Here is a 21,365-nt window from a genome sequence, read left to right as displayed (position 1 = left end):
ATAATAATAATAATAATAATAATAATAATCTTGATAATAATAATCATGATAATGATAATGATAATAATAATAATAAATAGTATTTTTATAGCGCCTATCCAAGCTAAAAGCTTGATCTAGGCGATCAGACAATCCAGAAAAGCAATCAAAACTTGAAGCAAAAACATGCAGCTGGCGTGAAAGCGAGAGAGTTAACAATTATTGGACGAGGTTGAGCAAAATATCGTAATTTGCCGGTGGTGAGCAGATCAATTATTTGCTGAAGACAAAGGGTGGAGCAAATAATTGATCTGCGAGACACTGACAAAACGATGTTTTAATTTGCGACAACTTGGTTCAATAATTGATTTATCATTCGATCACAATGTTTGTTTTCTCTGATAGCTAAGCTAGAGAAGCGATCTGACATTTTTCACCGGAGAGCATGGTTTTAATCACTCATAAGCAATATCAGTTGCAGCAAAACACATTTAGACGATACTACGCATGAGCAGTTATTTGTAGGTCACGTGGTGGGTTCTCGGCCAATGAAAAGGAAGAAAAAAATTGCATCGAATGATGGTTTTGGTTTTACTTCTGTTTGGATGAGAAATTGGCGGGAAATCTTTTAGCCAATCGCGTTATGTAGCAATACAAACAGAAAGCAAAAATGCATGCGAATAACTTTCGACAGTCAAATGAAAACCGCTCTTGAATATTCGTGGCTATTTTTTCTAATGAAACTAATGACAATTACACAACGTGCTTGTGGACTCTTAACACTATTTACTTTTTAAAAGGTTGCAAATTTCATCCTCTACTGGTTTTTGTAAACAATCATGGTGTGAAACATAACTCGGTGGACATAAATTGCACACAAAAACAATGTGTTGTTGACAACTTCATTACATAACAAAAGAAATCTAAATTAATGACGGTGAATTGCAAGCTCTGTTGTCAAGTCTATTTGGAAAGAGAAAATTTTACTTTCATGTTGTTACCTTTCTCGATGAAGAGGGTCTCAACAAAAGAAGCTTACTATAATGTGAACCTGACAGCATTAGCTATCCAGAGTGCTTGTAGGGCATTGGCATGGTGTATCTAATATAGATAAAAACAACTATGAGGTCAAATGAACTTAAACGAGTAGGGAAAGGCATTGCCCACCCTTTTATTAAGGTGATAAATTTAAACAGATACATACAACATTACTTTAAACTCTTATGTGGAATAAAATGGGTTATCCGCGAATCTGACTTATCTATGCCACTTTTGTTATCTAAAATGTCTTTACTTACGACATTTACCTGACAAGAATAACCTGCCACTTTTAAGGAGGGCTGTGCGATTGTAACTTGCTCAAAACTGTGATGATATAACTTTGCTTTAATTCGTTCCCGGTTTCAAATGAGACGCGACCGAACGTTTTGGTAACATATAGCATCCCAAAATAGGACCATGCATTTTCGATGAATTGAACAACGAAATGTTAAGAAGTTAAGCCATTTTGTTATACCAACACACTACTTAGTCGTTAGACTTTAGATCCACTTCATCAACGAGCTTCTCAGTATTTTGTAGAACGACACATATAGCAGTTAGTTACCGTATAAGTGGACTCGCAGATGATGCTATCTTAGGAAGCCATTCGTGTTGGCCACGACAGGAGTATGGCCAAATTTTCAGCATTACTCGCAAAAAAACAAACAAACAAACAAACAAAAAAGCAGAGAGTTCGTAAAAATATACATGTACTTAGAGCGAAAAATTAGACCGTGAAATTAAAGTGAATTTCTCCTCATGGTAAAACATGATTGCCAGGGCACCCCGTTCCGTGCTAAAGACGAACAGCTGTCTGTTACTGTTACGGCTGTCTCAGATGAATAAATAAACAGCGACCACGAGCAAAAGTTTGGCATGCTACAATGTGAAAAGCATATTTTTTTTTCCCAGCAAGATGAAAAAAAAAAAAGAAAAAAGAAAAAAGAAAAAAAAAAAACTGGTATAAGATCTGTGATCTAGACGCTTACAATTAAGCTGGAAACTTTGCCTGCGTTACAACATAGGGTTTCTTAGGCAACGTTAATGGTCAAAAACAAACAACTGTAGAATTAAATTTTCTGTTTTGATAAGAGAAACACGTACTGAAAGTTTTTGCATTCTACAATGTGCATTTCCTTTCCAGCAAGATGGAAATAGCCGAGTGAATCGAGGCTTGATGAGTTTCTCTATAATTAAGGCATAAAGAGTTACGCTCAAACCTTGCCTGTTTTACAAAATAGGGTTGCTGAGGCAACAATAACGGTCAAAGAAAATCATTTCCATCTTGTTTGAATTAACACGTACTGAAAGTTTTTGCGTCGAGGATGAAACGTCTCTTCAATGTAAACTCGTTTGAAATATAGCAAACCAAACAAGGCTTCGGAAATTGTCGCATGCACTGTCTCCACCTTGTCTTCGAATTCTAGCTAGCTACGAACTCAGCTAATAATTGGGGCACACAATAAAAGATGGCGTGAGTTCCTTGCTGCAGATCATTTCACTTCCGAGTATCGCTTCAACTGAGAACGACCACTCATTGAGCCCTCAACCGTGTTACGCTTGCAGCACTTTAAACAAGCCAGTGAGAAGTTGATCAGTTTTCACTTGAATGACTTTGCAAAATGATTTTTTTTTTCTTGCATTGTTACGCTACACGATTGACTGAGAGAAAAAAATGCGCCACTTTTTTATCAAATCAGCAGTAACACCAAAACCAATCGTGGCTCGTTCGCACATGTTTTCCCCCGCTTTGCTTCAGCTACGCCTAATTACTTCGAGTTTTGATTGGTTCATTGGATTATCTGTGTCCTTTGTGATTGGCTAGCTAGAGCGAGTACTTCGGTTTTGGTTTTACGACACTTAATTGAAACCCGCTCTAAACTCCATAATTGGTATTGGTTTTCGCTGGCAATGGAGGTCAAACACCTTTTATTGTTTATCCTGTTTCAAAGGACGATAACTACGCAAGTTTTCAGCGACGAAGAAGACCCCGCATATTATCGTTCAGCATTTTTTGAGACAAAGGAAAATAGGCGTCTTTATGGCCACGTTTTTAAACGCTTTGAATCACCCAGTCTGATATCGTGCACTCGCTCATGTATAGAAACAGACTGGTGTTCCTCCACGAACTTCAAAGTGTCTTCTAAAGATGAGCACAACGGAACCTGTGAACTGAATGATCACTCTGTTGTCGATGAAAATACAGAGTTCAATGATGAAGAAGGAGTCACGTTCTCAATGCCTATCAAGGTGATTTGTTAGAAGCCATTTTCAGCTGTTTACATCAGCTTAAGTACGTGACAACTGCCAGCTCTTGCCATTTTATTGCAAATTGTACAAATGCGTCATAAATACAATTTGTGATAGTTGCGGAAAAGGCGGCAGGTGTCAGTAAATATACAACGTATCAGTAGCAATTTAGTTAAAATTTACGCAAGGTATTTATATTCACGATGTGATTACGATTTTGAAAAGCACCTACGTTCACAGTTATCTGTTAATTTCTGTGCGTGGCTGCCGTTGTCAAAGCCACACGCTCCTGAACAAATATACATTGTTTCCTCCATGGTGAGTACTCACGTACGATTTTGACCAACGAGTATCCGTATATATATAGTAATATCAGAAGACGAACTTATGAGCACAGGGAAACAGTGAGTTTTGTGATGCCACTCCACGATCAAAAGAAAAATTTGAACAAAGTATTGTCCATGGTGCAGTTTAATAATTAGTACTGGCATTGCCGTCGTGTCAAGACTACAAACAAGGTACTACAAAGTCAACAAAACGACTTAGAAGCGAAAGCGATTCCAAACTGAAATCAATAAACTTGAAACATTCAAAATTGGAAATTTTCTGAATTGCTTCTGTAATCAAGTGTCGACTAATTGACTGGTTGAAAGTACTGGTTGACTGCTTAGTTACTTGAATGCTAGGAAAGCTAGTCACGTTTGTCATTGACAAAGCAGTGCCGAGCCACTTACATCTTCGCAAACTATGAACAGAAGTTTTCTCTTAAATAGCTATTGCTATCTTTTGAGCGACTGCACAGACTAAGCTATTTATATAACGAAAGCTTATAGGAGGTCAACGACGCCAATATTCTCAACACAATAAATGACAGACTATTGTATATTAAGGTGAAACGCGTTAGGCGTCGCTGAATACCGAAAACTGATATTATACTTTAGTATCACCCAACTAGTGGACTAATGCAAATCCTGCATTTTGATTGGCTACGCTACTAGGGGACTATTAGTAATAGTCATCGAGTAGCGAAATTGGCCCCATCAAGCCTGACGCTTTCTTTCGTTTTATTCCCAAATAAATATTTCTTCAACTTGCATTTGCTAACTTTATTATTACCTTTTCTGTCCGACTAGTTGGGTGATACTAAAACAATTAGACCCTTCGCCCTCAAGGGTCACGGGTCAATAGCCCATGAGGCGAAGCCGAATGGGCTATTGACCCGTAGCCCTTGCGGGCTACGGGTCTAATTGTTAAGTAGTATAAGCATCGTGCGTCGATCTGTATTCGGGTGAATTCCGCCCAATGTTTGGCTTTCTGTGTAGTGTCAATAGAAATGTAAATAGAGAGAGCAGCACTGCAAAAGTCTCTTTACTTGAAAATTGGGCTCGATCCAGAAAGACGAAAGTGTGCTGTTACATCCACAACTTGATTTCAGCCATCGAATGTGGCCTGTTCAGCTGCCATTTCTCCTTAAGCATGTCCGGACCTTTAGTTTTTTGTTTTTCGATGACGATAGGGTAGAGAGAGAGGAGATTCCCTTCCTTAACTTGAAGGACATTGAAGTTAGGAGGGTAGATTGCAGGTTTCTCCAGCTGGTTGGTAAATGAGGGTCTATTTTATGGGGTCGCACATTCCGCAAACTGTCATAGGTGATTTTAATAAGTTGCAGTTTTGGACCACCCATCTTAGACTCGATCTTGCCATGACTCCGGGATGACCTCGGAAACAGACTCAAAAGTATACTAAAACTGATACATGTATATATATATAGAATATAAGGAATACATACATGATGCTTAAACATGCTGTTGGAGATAAATTGTGTCAAACATTTGCAGTTAGTTGGTGGGTCAAAATCTGAGGTAATAGTCTTTAAATATACGGTTCGCAACATAAAGTTCCTTAAATAAAGTATCACACTAGATTGGTTTTAGTTAAAATTCATAATAAGCCATAAACTTTGTTGAGACTTGCCTAAAGGTATGTGATTTTTTTTCAATTTCAAAGTCCATGCTCTTTCTCCACATCCCATTCCTAGAAAAAATGTTTTTTTTTTCTTTTTTTTTTAGCGTCAAGCAAGAGACACACAAATGAAAAAAGACTACTACAAAGTTTAAACAACAAACCCATTGCATTTTGATTTGTACTTTTTTTTCCCTAACTGCAGCCATGCCGAAGTCCCTGTCGGAAGAACGGTGCCTGTGTTCCTGACCCTGGGCGGACCACTTATCACTGTGTTTGTAAACCGGGATACGCTGGCACTCGGTGTGAAGGTACTGAAAAGAAAAGAAAACATGTGTTGAGAATGTAATTCTAAATGGTTGTAGAGAGAATTCCCGTATGAACATTTAGGTTCAAAAGAAAAATATTCTCTCCTGCTATTCTTTCCACTCCTCTGTCCTCTCTCCCCAATCATGGAAAAAAAATCATTGAGCAGCCAGTTAACCACACTTCTTTCACAAAAATAGCATGACAATCCAAACTTGATCACCAACTAAAGGTGGGCCTTCTCTTTGTCTGGAATTCAATTCACCCAACATTTCTCCTGTTATCTTTTCATAATTCTACTGGGAATAGTGGACCATCTATTTTGTCTTGAGTTCGTCGAGATCACAAGCTTAGCGAAATATTAACCAAGCGAGTGAGATACACGTGGGAGTGGGGCTGGGGAAAGATCAATTTAGCAAGAATAAATCAATAAATAAATCAATAAATCAACAGTCTGTGGACAGTCTATACTGGGAAAATGTTCTGACCCAAAGACTTCGAAGAGGCTTTAGTTTTGGCTTGCAAACGAGCGATCGTAAATATAGATTCGCCTGCAAAGAAAATCCTCCGAAGTGATTGGTTTCTACCATACCTTAAAAGAAAACTTTCGAATGTGGAAATAAAAAAAATCATTAGCTATGATTGCGACAAACCAACCAACTCCTCTACTGAATTTATCCATGATGATACTGTTTGTTAACTAATCAAACACTGCTAAACATGAGATTTTTTTCCCTCGAAGTTTGCAAGTTCGACTTCGAAGATGGAATTGGTGACTGGGAGACGACTGGCACAGCGTTCAACAACCAACCAACCTATGGTGATAACCCTACAGCTCGCGGCTACTCCTCTCCTGCCAATCAACAAGGGGACTGGTGGATTGGGGGATTTGAAGACCGACCCTCTAAAGAAACCCCGCCCGGACTTTCTCAAGGGGACGACCCCCAAGGAACTCTTACTTCCCCACAGTTTACCATCATTGGCAAAAACATCTCTTTCCTGATTGGTGGAGCTTGTAATGAATCGTTCTCTCGTGCAGAGTTGATTGTCAACAGTTTGGTGAGCAGTGTCTCATTCTCTCTCCGTGTTGGACATTGAATCATTATCACCTAAGTTAGAAATATCTTTAACGTTTATTCAAGTCAACCTATGGTAAGGTCTCCAATGAATAGCTTGATACCCTTTATAACGGACCAACAGAACAAAAAACAGAAACAATGCCCCTAGCCCTAGACCAATAACAGCTGCCATAATAATACGACAATAGCAGCTAACGAGAGCTGCTACAATTCTGGTGATAAAAGCCCTATAACCATGCGTCAACAGGGACACAGAATGAGCACGACCTGTCCCGTTTATTAATTTTCCTCTCTTCTTCTCCCGGTGTTTTCTAAACGAAATAGAGTTGTAAAAAGAGCAGTGAAAAAAAAAAAGTAATTTATTCTCATTGCATACCCCGTTACCCCATCGTGGTAAACTAAGTTGTAAGAGGAGTCCGCGTCAACTGTGGCACCTAAGGTATGCAGCGAGAAACCAGGTTACCATCGTCAACCAGCACCAGGGGAGGAAGGTTGGGGCGACAAAAGCTTCCTCCACCGGAACGCCGGCAAAATGACAGTGAATCGAGGTAAAACCTCGGAATTCAAACGAAGAAACCATAAAGCACCAGGGATTCAATCGAATTTCGCGATGCGCCTCTTATGTATGCAGTAAAAATAGTCCTGGAAACACGCTCCTTCGACGAGTGTTCCCACAGTATCCCTTATTATCCAGAATTCTACTCGTGGTTTTCTCAAGTACATGCCTTTTTTCTCGCCAGATGTGTAATCTCGCTCTAGCCCCACTAAAAAGACGGCAAAATATGTTTTTTCCTCAATGGAATATACATTTGCCTTCGGTTTGCAGGTTGTCAGAAAAGCTTCATCCAGGTTTTGCACGGAGGGAATGACTCGCACGTTCTGGGACGTCGCGGCTTTCATTGGACAACGCGCTCGCGTCAAATTGGTTGACTTCAGCTCAGACGATTGGGGTCACATTAACTTTGACGATTTGAGAGGCGACATGAGCTGTGGATAAGACCTGAGATAATATCGCAATATATGCAAGTGTTTCCGGTGGACGGATCATTGCAATCATTCAATTGATATCAAATTTTTTCCAGATTCGATCTTTAAGCGAATACTATTGATAAACAATTTAGAAAAACTGAAAGTGGCTTAAATAATGAATTGAGAGTTCTTTTGCGGCTCAAATAAATCACTTCATTAGTTGCGGGATGTTTAAAGGATTTTGCTAAAATTCTGTACGACATTATATTAAGATGTGTTTTTCTTGAAAGCGGAGCTCCGTATGTCCAAAGGGCCGCCAAGCGGCCATACTCATATAGGAAAGAAAAGGTAACCCATGAATTGATTTTCTCATGGTTATCATGGCTAGCGGTATTGCTCGTGGCGCGTACGCACGACGACGACGACCGAGACGCGCAAGATGGTGGCCGTACTCTAGCTAATAGGTTGACAGAGACATGCAGCCTTGGTTTATAGGGCCCATCGTTGATATTGGACATCCCTGGTATGGTCAATTGACATCTGTCAAAACAAGGTATCCGCAGACCAGTATCGCGTGACCATATCGCGGACTCCAATTTACAACTCATCGAGGTCACGTGCTTTTTCGAAGTTAGATTGTATCGAGGGCTCATGTCAGGTTAATTTGTTGTAAACAGGGCCTTTATCGGCTTTGAACAGCTCGGTCCAGGAGCTCCGCTTTTAGGCTTGGATAAATATATATTCTAGTTTAGGAGTTTTATGGTTGTTCTTGTCGATTCAAAGCTTATATTGTATTTTTCTGCGTTGCTGTTGACACGCTGTCAAACGTCTTACTTAATGATAAATTATCTCTCAAAATTTCAGGATGTTGCTTTGTTTTGTCTATTGCAAGCGTGGTTATGATTGAATACAATGATGCAAGAGACCGCAAACGAAAATGCTGCCGGTGTACGCAGGATCTGTAAAGGGTCTGATCAGCCAAAAAGTAGAAACATGACAATAAAGCAAGGCTGATTACTACGTAGAAAGCTTAACGGTACAAAGACATGATAGAGTCCAAACTGAAAGCCAAGAATTGCAACCATGGACAGCTGTTTCGACCTTGTTGGGTCTCGTCAGCACGGTGTAGCAGAAAGTGAAGCAATCGGCTGACTGACCGATCGTCCACCACTTGCACAATGATAATGACGTCAGATGAAACTCAAATCCAAATGTTTGCGAATTGGCCAATGTCACAATGTTCTTATCGCGACAACGACGTGATATTCTGGATTTTGCCTATTGTAAAATGGCACACGTTTTGCATGTCACATGGGCTAATTCGCAAACATTTGGATTTGGGTTTCATCTGAGGTCATTGCCATGTGCATTGGGTGGACGATCGGTCATGTCGTTGTCCCGTTAAGCTTTCTATGTAGTTATCAGCCTTGCTTTATTATGATTGAAGCAGGTAATTATGTAATTAAACGCATCAGCTTGCTCGCTGATACGATATCGAAAGGCTGAAGGAGGAGACTGGGAGGTTTCCATGGCAACCATGTTTTGACTGGTTGTTTTACCCTCGTTTGTTTTCATTTTCCGTTTTAATCAAATGTAACTAAGTTTCGTTTAACACTCTTAATTAATTTTAAGGAATGATTTTGTCCCAATTTTTGGCGTCATGCAATCCAAAAGTTTTTTAAGCCGGATTGTGCAAAGGCACAACGTTTGCTCTCTTAAAGCTTAGGTAAGGTAAACTGACTCTATGTACGAACCAAGTGACCCACCAGGCCGACGCTTATCTCTGGTTTCATAAGCATGAAGTGACTAGGAGTACTTCTATTCCTCCCCTGGATGAGATGCTACCTTAAACTTCGGAAAGTAAACGACCCTCCTTACTTTCGGAATTTACTTTCGGCTCGTTACTTTCGGGGGGTCGTTACTTTCGGGGAACAGAAAACGTTATATAAAGTTGGTACGACTGAACACGTCTTCTAGTGTAAATCTAGTTTATTGCTGCCACATGGGTTAGCTCTTTATGCCTAGACCGTGTTCTCAGTGGTCGGCAGGAAAGCTAGTCGATACCACAAACTGTTTGTACTTCTTGACGCACTGCTACATTAGTTTGCATTCTTGCTATTACTAGCTGTGGTTCGGTTCATTTTAATATTTTTACTTCATCTCAATACATTCAGATCAGTATCCACCTTAGGGAGCCTGGAGGCTTGACGGATGGGGTACGCTGCAGCATCGTTAAAACACGAAAAAGCGGCAATAATGCCGCCAAAATAATACCAACAACAATACCGCCAAATCTTGAGCAAATACTGCCATGGGTTAGCCTTGGTCACAGGCGACATTGATAGTGCCCCGTCAAAAAATGAGCTAAAAGAATGATACAGACTTCAACTGATTCTTAAAACCATCAAATCAGTTGTAAATAAACTAGAAGTATTCACAATCATTTACTCTTATGATGCACATACGACCGAGAACCCGAAAAGGGTCGCAAAAAAGTGAAGGATAATATTTTCATGCTAATACCGTCAACGAAAACGCTAAAAAACCAGCCATAAGTACTGCCATTATAGGGACTAAAATTATCGAAATAAACGCATTAAAGGTGTACAGTATTGCATTACTTCAAGTCCAAAAGCAATGTAGCCCTCCTTAAGGTTTAATTAATCTTAAGGTCTAATTTACCTTATCTATCTTGGCTAAATATTTAGATAGCGTTTACTCGTTTGTTTTAAAATTCAACTCCTAAAATTGAGCTCTCGGAGATGCTCTCGACGGCGGTTGAGTGTATTAATAAGAGGAGACCAGATAAATAACCCAAACGTATTAACGTCTATGAGGAGTTTATTATAAACTTCCGCCTTTTCTCTTAAAAAATTATTATTACTTGAATAAACATCGATAGCTACTCAGAAGACCATTTCCTGGTACGTTTTAATTGTGTTTCGGATGTGAAACTTTTCATCTGAAAGTAAGCCTCTATTATCATTTGCATTCTCATGCAAATATAACAGATTTTCATTTCAACGTGATTTCCCAGCAGGACTTTATGTGTAACCGAGGCTAGCCTGAAATGGCAAATCTAATGAACTAGCAGATCGCAAATCCTATTATTTGAATTTGATTATTTGGCAAACATGCCTACTCTTTCTTAATAATAGTTAGACTGCTTTCAACCAGGAGAAAGAACTGTGATCATCGAAACAATATGTTATCATTCAGTCTGAACCTGAATTCATTCACGTCACCTGTTCGTGAAATCTGTCAGACTGAAAGAGTCTTTAAGCCGTTAACGACATTTTGGATTTCACAAACTGCAAATTACCTGTCTCACTGATATTGTTTGTTATTAATCTACCAACAATAGATTTCCACGTTTTTTTTTTTTTTTACATGTACACATCCAAGATTTTCATCATCATCTACGGGCGAATGCTCTAAATGGAAAGAAAACAAGTTTCGTTCGTCGTCTTTTTTCACTGGATGTTAAGAAAGGCTGACTGTTAGGATCGAGAAACGCCGGTCAACGACCCATTTGGCAAATCGCTCATATTTTGCCCAAAGATACCCTTCGGTGACCTAATTCTAAAAATCATATTTAAAGGTTCCAGCGAATTTTTATTTTTCAGAAATTCGCAAAAAATTTGAAAGCGCGGTCAAAGTGCGGTTTTTCGTGTAATAAAATGACAGAAATAAGGTGCGAGGACGAAGCGCTGCTTAAGTCTTAAAATAGTATCAATTGACTTCAAACTTCACACAAATGTGGAACAACCACTCTAATTTATATTCCTCGTTTTAAACTAATCTCAGAGATGTTGATATAGTGGTTTTCCGAATCATTTTAAAAACACCTATGAAGCGTCTGAAAAATAACAGCAAAATATAGGTCATGTTTAACAGCATCAAAATGCATCTGGTACCTCACTTTCCGATTATTTTACTTTACAGCCTTAAAATATCATTATTAAACATGTACCATGCCAAGTTTCATGCTCGAACTCGCAGTATTTCCCTTTGAGAAAAACGAAAATCTATGTCACTGTGTTGGGCGCAAATAACGCAATAATTACACGCGAACAAGAGACAAATCAATTTCAACGGCGAAAGTAAAAGGCTGTCATTAATTAAAATACCGTCAATTCACTGCTATCAGTAGAAACATAATGTCCACTACATAAAAACTGTTTTTAGACGTTTTCGGAACATTGCGCGTTAACTTTGTTTGATTTCCTGTCCGCCGTCATGTCTAGTTTGTCATCGCGTGTATTTCCTTAATGTAAACAACACTGTGAATGGTTGTCATAACAAACGCAAGAGATTTCCTGGAACATTAATGTTTTCGATTCAGCAAAACGCTTTAAGTTCGTTAAGACAGAATAATGGGCCAACTTGGAATGCTGTTTAGCATTAAGGACGTTAAAGGACTGTAAATTAATCGAGTTGAAATATCTTGAAGCAAATCAAAATCGCGCCCTTATTCTAATTTGGTAAACAGCCGATCTCCGTTCAAATTCAAGAAGTCGAGAGCTTAATCCGGCAATGTATCACCGGTGCAACAACAAAATCAAACCGAGGTCATCAAAAGTGTATGTTTAAAAGTGTAGTGGCAAGTTTCAAATAAATTTCGCCTATATAAATTGGAAACAAGAAGTGAAACGGTCTGACCCGAAACAAATAAACAAAATATTAATACGACTAATTTAATTCGAAAATGTTACAGAAAACATACCTAAAAGCCGTCGATTCCCCTCAATACCACTCCACATTGCCTTAAAGAGCCCAAGCTTTCTGCTGTAAGAATCAGGGGCCTCATGAATCTGTTTTTACTATATCGGCAACCATGCTGCGGGGCTGATATTCGAGACTTAGTAAATGTTGTCACACAACCGCACGGGCAGCCCAGTCACGCCTTTCACTGCTCTTGCGCAAATGTTCAACATTTCGCGATTTCCATAAACCGATTACAAGTTTAAAGTAGTGACAGTAGATTGAAATGCGCTTTTTATCCAGGAGCAATTATTTCTTGTTCTTGAATGGCTCTTAGCTGTAGCTACAGTCCGGCGGGGAGGGGGGAGGGGATACTCCGGGAAATTTCGGATATCTGTATGCCGTGAAAGATTAAGTGGTCTCCAGCTCTTAACACCAACACTGAAACACCAGATGATTCTCGAAGTATCACAGGGATCACTAAGCTAAATAATTGAGTTTAGCTCCGCTGAGTCAATTACCTGTTGGCACGCATATTGCATTGACCGTGGACAGGTGGGAAAACAGTTCAACCGGAAAAGCCTGTTGCACATTGTAATTTAGCGTTGTCCAACACGCAATCGGTCTGGCTATAATGCTAATCGTATTTGATAAAATCTCAAGTTTTCTTTCGACACATGCTGGGGTGACATACTACTAGATGGGCGTGGCAGGGAGCCATGAGTCAAGTCAGTCAACTCCCAAAGCTTAACAGAAGAGTGATATTGAACCACTGGTGGAAGGACTGCAGATTGTCCCTACGCTTTACCCTGATAGGCCTCTGTGTTATTCTAATGATCGTCCACCAAATGCAAAGGTTCGTTTCTGCCAGCTTGTGGTTTTTGCGCTGGTCAATAACAATTTATGAGGTCACGTAGGAATTGAAATCCCGTATCCCGCTCTGTTCCCCTTGCGAATCCCGCTTCCCAACCCCATAAAAACATGAAATCCCGCTCCCACTCGTAATTGTAATTCCCGCTTCCCGCCCCTGTTTTCAGTTCAAATCCAAAATATCACGGCGAAAAAAAGCCAAATCCCGCATCCCTCAAGGTCCGGATCGGAGAAAACGAAATTCAAATGGGAAAAGACTTGAACGAGCTATGAATGGTATAGTAGAGAACAAAGGTTTTTGTGTTTTAAAAGCTAATGCGATCACAAACATCCTGATTAGTTTAGCTGCTCAGTAAAAGCAAGGCAAGTTACAACCTCGTTCCTCGCTTGAAATTAACAAATACTGATGATTTGATCTCAACTTTCAGAAAGTGCGACGTCAAGGGTTTTTTTTTCAAAATGTATCAGAATAACATTTTCCTTGAAAACCGTGAACGTTCCTTGTTAATAGAGCATTTTCACATGACGTTCCGTCAGCCATATTGGTGTTCCAAGACAATGTAACGGCGGCAATGCTGGTGTACCAAAACAATCGTGTAGGAGTTGAACTCATTTCTCAAGTAAAACTTTCTTTAGTTCCAATAAATTTGCATGGCTGCTAGCCGCTTGAGTGAAAACACTTTATGGGCCATATTCGTATTCTCGGTCTTAGACTGGAACTAGCTTGCAACTGAGGCTACTGCGGGGAGTCCTTTCAAATGTAAATGACGTTAGCCTCGTTTTAAGGATATATTCCCCCACATGAGCCTCAATTGCAAGCTAGTTCCAGTCCAATACCGGGAATACATTTGGAATATGTCAAGCCCGTCAAGTACAGGTACTTTGCTAAGCACAGTTCATAGCGTTTAAATTTATCGCCTCCTTGTTTTATTGGGAGCAAAAGATGAAAAAAGTTTGATAAGTGTGCAGGTGATTGTCTACGCAATTAGTAAAGTCTCTCTTGAAGATATCATTTCGATAGTAGTTTTTCGCATTACATACAATGTTTTGGGATAAGCAAACCTCTGGTAGCGCCTATACGTCTTTCTTAATACCAAATAAAAGCCAAAACGCAAAAAAAAAAAAAAAAAAGAAATTCACATTTAGCACAGGAGGAAATTTTAGACAGCCCATTTCCGAGTTGATCTAAGCCTCGCTATCGAAGCGAGGCCTGGTCTACAACCATTCATGTGAAAATGAGTTAAATTTTCCTGTTAATGAGGTCTAGCTCAGTTTCATATGAAAGGATGGGCACCAAGACTCGCTTTGAGAAAGAGGCTAAAAGTAATTCTGAAATTGCCTATTTAGACACACTTACCAATAATGAACCAATGCTAAAATTAATATTACTTGGCTAGTGACTGCACTGGTGTTTTGCACTATTTCATTAAGTTGGATGAAAGCTGAGAAAGTGCCGCAAAGATATTGGTTTTTCGATGTGTCAGTTTAAATGAGACCTGTTTAGTACTTTCGTATTAGCTACGGGTGGGAGGGGGGCGGGGGGAGGAGTACACCCCAAAAAAATTGGTGGGGGTGTGCGGCCCGCTTCCCAAAACCCTTATCCTATTTGAGACCAAAATCTGCGATTTTCTCTACCCTATTTATGAGCTGACCAAAAATTCGATTCCCTGTTTATGACAGGTGCGGCTAACAAAGGTGCCTTGAACATAAGTTCGGAAGGGCTTTTGCTTATGATCTTATCGATAATGGTGAAAAAGTAGCTTCTTCTAAACAACTTACCCAATTTAAGACTAGAGTACAAAAACCATACCCTACTTTAGACCAAAATGGCCAAAATCGATACTCTATTTATGACCAAAACGGCTGAAGAACCATACCCTTTGGGGCCGCACATACCTATATAGCCCATATAAGGGAGTACCCCCCCCCCCAGGGGGAAAAATAAAACCAATCCAATCACTGTATGCTACTATTTTTTAATTTTTTCTGCTCGTTTCGTAGCTCGCGGCTGACACATCCCATTTCCTTCCTGTTTCGGGAAGCAGCCCTTCAAGCGAAATTTAAATCAAAAAGATACATCGGTAGACCATGATATTTTTAAAGCATGTGTGGACTCATACAGTTCAGTGTCTCATATTATATTGCCTTTGGGACGTTTTTCTCTTATACACACCATTTGTACCTTCATATAAGTTTTAGGCGGGCCAAAGCATCTCACGGTTTCCGGTTCAAATGCTCGACTCAAATCTTCTAAGCGAAGATACACTTCACTTGATTCAAAAATTGCAGCCGGTTATTCCGGTATACGTCGGTACACGTTGACGCAATTTTGCAAGGTGGTGTTGATCTTGAAGAGTCACACACACCCACTCTGCACCTCCTATACGGATATTTTACAGTCTTGTTATCTCGAGTAACAAAGTAAATAAATAAATAAAGACTTAAATCTGTTCACGCAGACGCTCTGGGCTATAGCTTATTTGGTAACCCGGTTCGGCTGTGGCCGCACTAAGAATGTAAATAATGATAAATTCACTTTTGGAGAGATTTTAATCGTTTCAACAAACAAATCAAGCCACATTTCGGTTTCGTTTTGTTTTGTTTTGTTTTGTTTTTCAGAGCTTTTTTGTCGTTTTCTTTTAAAGGTTGCATTACATAGCATAATCAGTGCCTTTCTAAATTCCATTATCATTTTGGATCCATTCTCCTTCACTTTGCGTTATTTTCCTCCTTTCTAGGAAAACAACGAAATCCAAGATATTTCGGGCGTAAGAGGTCATGCGGCGTAATGCATGTATGGCGTCATAACCAAACGACAATCCGCATGCTGTGGCGTTGAGGCTGAAGGCCATTTATAAATGTTGATGTATTGTTACAATGAAACCCCAAGGGAGTGGTAAGGGTGCTGAACGTACGTGTAAGTTTTAAAATTTCGACAGCTGAAATTTGATCAACAGCTATCTATCTCGATTCATCATTATCATTATTGTTGTGTTTTGTTTGTTTGTTTGTTTGTTTGTTTTTAATGAGTGATCCTATTATGATCAGGCAAGACTGGAGTAAACCTTACATTATTTCCTTCTTCACCTAATCCGTTCAGCTTATTTGTTTTTCATTGCCATTTTCTAGGCCATCAAAATTTCTTCTGTTTGTTCGTCCATGAGGTTCTCTTCCTTTGAGAGGTGCCGGTAGAGCAATATTGAGTGAGGTGAATGCCGGCTTCATATTCAGCCGCGAAAAAGCTTGGACGTTTCCTTGCGACACTAATAAAGCTATAAAGAGGTTATTCAGTGCAGTCATGAAATAGTGTCAAAATCATAAAATTTAATTCCCACTTTTTAAACAGCTCACAAATACTATATATATTAAAAGAACGTTGAATGACTTTAGAACTGATTCCCTTTAAATCTAACGGATTTAACTACTCATAATTCTTTCCATTTTCTTCCCATTGTTTAATTATGGCATTGGACTTTGGAAACAAGCAAAACTTTCGTTTCAGTTTTACTCACAGCTAATGTCGCCTCTCAAAACGTCAAAGTTGATGTGACCCCATCCACCAGAACTGGAATCAACCAGTCACACGCGTGCGCGTTGACCGATAAAAGTCCCGACATCCCAGGTCTTACTCGTCATGGTCTCACTACATCTACCAGTGTCTTTGTAGATAACCTGAAAGAGGCAGCTGATTTAATACACAGTAAATTTCAGGCTTTGCTCGTTCAAAAATACATATGTACAACGTGATGTTTACCCGGCCTCAAGAGTCCTCATGGGCCCGATGAGGATGAGTGAGTGAACGTGATATTTAAGGAGCTATCCCTTAGCACCTAGTGCAAATTTTGAAAGCTCGAAATGGTCTGTGAAAATGTCTATCAAAACTTGTATCTGATAAAGACGTTCACAGGCTTGGCTAAATATGATCCCTCTTTAAGACTACCTTTATTTCAAATTTCAATCAGTTGAGTTAAAGCCAAATTTGGACTTTCTTGACAGAAAACTTCTCTTTCGGTTTTTTTTTTTCTTTTTCTTTTTTTCTTTCTTTTTTTTTGTTTTTGTTTACTTGAACAACATTCCAAAATTAGCACGTTGTTATATTATAGCACATTTGTGATAAACTTCCCTTGAATTCACGTTATATTTTGAGTTTCTGAGTAAACTATCGGAAGGCGTCATGATCGAAAAATAAATCTTCTTGTAAAGCGAGCTAAATCTTATTTAATTTTGACAAGGGGGCACGGTAACGAATCCTGCAATCTGACAAGTTCTTAGGCGGTCCGGATTTTCTATCTCTGTCGACCGTCACGCGCGCGATGTGTGTATAGTAAGGGTCAACAATTATGAAAGCGATTAGAGAGAGAGGGAAAAATATGTTATTTACCGGCTTAGTATCGATAAATATGGATCCTTGCTTTTCTTCACAATCTGGAACCTCTGCACCCGCTTGTCGTTTTCAAGTCCAGCAGTTTAACGCAGTTTTTTCAGCCCCAAAATTATTCGTTCGCGCTATGTGCTAAATGAAATCTGTATGGAAGGATGAGTTCTTTTTATCTTCATCTAAGAAAAGTGGGGAAAAGTTGTCTTTTTGTGAGGCTCTCACGGAGCGCACACTACCCTGCAATAGTCGCTAATGGGCATACCATTTAAACAATAGTGTTTTTTTTTTTCTTGTACATACATACTTACATAAACTTTATTAACATGTCTTTATATCTAGCCGATGGGTAAAACACCTCTAATAACTGGGGACACTTGGTATAGTTCACCACTAAATTTCCTGCGATTCTTATTGGTGACGCGATAGTGCTCATCCGAGGAAATACCCGGATGGATAGTATTCGTCCGTGAAAATTTGTCTGTTTTCTTTTTCAGATTTGCCTTTTTATGTCTTTCATCTAAAAAGTTGAAAATAAGTCAATACGATTTTTGACCTGGCGCGCGTAAGAAAATTTAGTGGTGAATACTAAAAACAAATAGATTAAACTTGCGTTCAAATCTCCCGTTTTGTACCGGCGTCAAGTTCTCCCGCGATTCTATCCGCATGTTCAACGCGCGAATAAAATACGAGAAAATAGAGGGCTGTGAAAAGTCTAACAAAAGATATGAAAACATGGCAATAGAGTGTTTATTTCTGGGAACTAACGGTCTGACAGTTGCCCCTTGAAAATCTAATGCTCTTAAAACTAGCAGATTTTGTTTTAAGAACATCAAATGTCCTCAGGTAGCCGGTTCCTTGACAGAAGCACTCTATTGTTTAAATAGTGCCAGCGCGAGATTTTACCACGTGAACAGCGTCTGGTCAATGACGATGAAGTAGCTGACTGTAATGAAAGAAACCATTATGTACACAGATTTAAAGTAGAAACATACTGCATACCTTGTCGTCGATGATCAGTTCTACACGAATTCTGTTTATGTCACAGCCTCCACCAATCAGGAACGAGATGTAATGGCCCGTGATGGTGAAGTATGGGGAAGTAAGAGTTCCTTGGGGTCCGTCTCCTTGAATTTTTCCAGCGGGAGCTGATTTGGAGGGTCGGGTTTCGTATCCTCCAATCCACCAGTCCCCTTGTTGACTCGCAGGTTGTCCTTTGTTCCGAGCTGTAGGGTTATCACCATAGGTCGGCTGGTTGTTAAATGCTGTACCAGTCCTTTTTCAGTCATCGATTCCATCTTCAAAGTCAAACTTGGAAACTTAAGAAAAATAATGAAATGCAATTACTTTCATTTTACTTCCAAAAACTGACATTCCGTTAACCAGCTGTTCAGTTTACCAGTCAGCTGATCTACGTACCTTCATTTCGGTTCTAATTAAATAAGCGCCACCTCTCGAATAAGCGCCCCCGTCTTCTCCTAAATTTGAAATAAGCGTCCCGGGGCGCTAATTCGAGGATTTACGTTAAGTTTGTTGTTAGTCCAATTCGATCAGGATAGAGGATTTGCATGAAAACAGGCTAGGGTCGATGTGGCTTCGTTTCTAAATAAATTTGCAATTTATCTTGCTCTAGTTGCATTACAATGATAATCTCTCAAAACTTTGTAAAACCACGAGACGTAATTGGTATTAAGTTGCACATTGGACTGTAACTTTATCTCCTTGCCCAATTTCAGCGTAGCAGTAGAAATATTTTTCTTTTTTGTCGTTGGCAGGTCGTTCGTTCGTTTCTTTGTTTGTCTGTTTCTTTGCTTGTTTGTTTGTTTGTATGATGTTAACCTTACTTAGCTTGAGTCATGCCTCACCTGGCCTTATGATCTGTTCTATTAGACCCTTTATTGCACTCTGTTCTTTCTTCAAATCGTTTACCTCCGCCAGCAGCTGGTTGTTTAGATTGCACAAGTCGCACTGTCCGTTGACAGTCGCAAAAAGAGTTACGTCTCCAGCTTGAAACAAAATAAACAAAGAAAACATCTGAAAAAAGATTCTCGCCATCATCTTGATCATGAAGGCAAGTGATGCATTGGCCTCCGTGCTGTCGGACAGGAATTATATTCTCCCTGACCAAAAGTAGACATGTCGTCATCAGCAACATGATCCCGACCAATCAAATCGTTTTACGTCATTAGGCTGTGTCTTTCATAGCTCACGCGCTCGCTGACGTCACGAGGCACAAAGATGAAGCTTATCATGTGGGCTTAGGTGGTTTCATCACATGTTTCTCAAATCTTTTAATTTCAGGTATCATGGAACACAACACAATACAATCAAAATTTATTATGTAAAAGAAAACTTCAAAGGCTATCCCCATCGAGGACATTCCTTGCTTAATACATACGATCTAAAAATGATAAAAATGTTATAAATACAATTAGAGCTACAGCTCAAGCTTATGACAGAAAAAGCGTTCTTAGTTTACCTTTAAAAATAATAAATCATTCGCTTCCGCTATTTCCTAAGAAATCTTGTTCCTCTCTTTAATTATTCTGACGAAAAGAGAGTGAAAATCTCAATTTATCTTCGGTTTTGACTAGGGCTGCCCTAAGAAAGCCTTTTTCATTAAAACACGATTCATAACGTTTCTGTCTTGCATTGGTATTTTTTCTAGGGCTTTTGTTGAATCGGCTATTTTGTGGTCGCGCAATTTATCCCTTTGTAACGTTCTTATGAGCTTTATCGTAGTTCAAGTCACTAGTTTTTTTGTCATTTATTTTTTAATGATGCAAAACAAGTTAAAGAAACAGTTACAATTCTGCGTACACGTTACTTACACAAAAACATGAATAACTTGTTGTGCTTTTTTCCAATTATTATTTCGATCTGCGAGAAGCATAGCGAGGCGGCATTTTCATCTTTATAACTGTTTAGTCCAACTCAGTTTTGGAGAGAAGCTGAGAGAGTGCATTATTGAATCGTTTATTTGGCAATATCTACATAGCATGTTGTCTCCTTCTACGTGTCCTTGCAAATGGTTTTCATTCCCCCATAAAAGTCTCTAAAGGACTCTTGTCTACTTGTAAGTCTCGGGCCCATTTTGTGCTTGCCCTGAGTTGGATTTTGTCTTTCTCGATTAACCGGCTTTATAGAAGTTTTTTTTTTTTGTCATTTTAAGGAGATTTTACCGGTTTCTGATGAAAACGGAGATATATTTTTAGCATATTTTTAGATATATTTTTAGAATTAACGGCACGGATGAAGGCTTTCGAAACTGTTGAGGCTTGAAATCGTATACACAAGCTGCGGGTTAGTTTTTTTCGGGCCGCGGAAGAGACTTTCACGCAAGATAATATAGAGTATGGACTTTCAGAAAATTTCAGTTTCGACTTTAAATTCAATGTACCAGTGGGCTTTTGATGGTATTGAAATTAGCTAAAATTAGCCCTTTCGCTCACGGGCTCCGATGAAAGTACTTGTATCGGCCTAAAATATTATTACACTTGGAGCTTTTGCTAATCAAATTAATGCTTTAGAAACAGCAAGACATGCACTATGAGATACCTAAAGTATATTGATAGATATCGACGCCTTGATCTGTACGAGCGAAAAGAAAAATGCTCAATTTTCGGCCATTTTCTGCGGCGTCAGGCAGCTAAAATGGCGATTTTCGAACTTTACTCGATTTCGAAAAAACTAAAGCACTTCAGGACCTTTGAATGGTATTTTGAAAACAACTCACTATAGTGGCTATTCGTGCAAAATATGACGAAATCCCGGCAAAATTCCGCGACTGTCATCTCATACTCGGGATTTACAGGAATTGGCTCTTAATC

At 39.3% G+C, this 21,365-nt stretch overlaps 1 protein-coding gene and 1 pseudogene across 2 annotated transcripts in view; one reads left to right on the top strand and one right to left on the bottom strand.

Annotated features, from left to right (window-relative positions):
- The first annotated feature begins 1,613 nt into the window (after positions 1-1,613).
- Positions 1,614-11,067, top strand: LOC145500486 (uncharacterized). The gene is made up of 4 exons (XM_081480018.1): positions 1,614-3,270; positions 5,438-5,543; positions 6,281-6,597; positions 7,444-11,067. Exons 1-4 carry the CDS (start codon positions 2,932-2,934, stop codon positions 7,612-7,614), a joined length of 933 nt encoding a protein of 310 aa, XP_081336144.1. The 5' UTR covers positions 1,614-2,931; the 3' UTR covers positions 7,615-11,067.
- Positions 11,068-16,464: 5,397 nt separating this feature from the next.
- Positions 16,465-21,365, bottom strand: part of LOC145500087 (uncharacterized) — a 14,897-nt pseudogene continuing 9,996 nt past the window's right edge. The window contains exons 7-8 of the transcript XR_014051021.1: positions 18,538-18,846; positions 16,465-16,832 (exon numbers count right to left, since the gene is read on the bottom strand). The product of XR_014051021.1 is annotated as an uncharacterized LOC145500087 (transcript). The remainder of the gene's footprint in view (positions 16,833-18,537; positions 18,847-21,365) is intronic.

The sequence above is a fragment of the Orbicella franksi genome, chromosome 10 (assembly GCF_964199315.1).
Source record: "Orbicella franksi chromosome 10, jaOrbFran1.1, whole genome shotgun sequence".
NCBI classification, from domain to species: domain Eukaryota; kingdom Metazoa; phylum Cnidaria; class Anthozoa; order Scleractinia; family Merulinidae; genus Orbicella; species Orbicella franksi.
Note: the sequence above shows the minus strand (reverse complement) of the source record. Positions and strands in the feature narration are given on the sequence as shown.

What these genes read in the sequence shown, in the direction of transcription:
- LOC145500486 (XM_081480018.1), top strand. Translation starts at nt 2,932, where the DNA reads ATGGAGGTCAAACACCTTTTATTGTTTATCCTGTTTCAAAGGACGATA. An exon ending in CGCTGGCACTCGGTGTGAAG is followed by an intron (nt 5,544 to 6,280) that starts GTACTGAAAAGA and finishes TTTCCCTCGAAG; the next exon opens with TTTGCAAGTTCGACTTCGAA. An exon ending in AGTTGATTGTCAACAGTTTG is followed by an intron (nt 6,598 to 7,443) that starts GTGAGCAGTGTC and finishes TTCGGTTTGCAG; the next exon opens with GTTGTCAGAAAAGCTTCATC.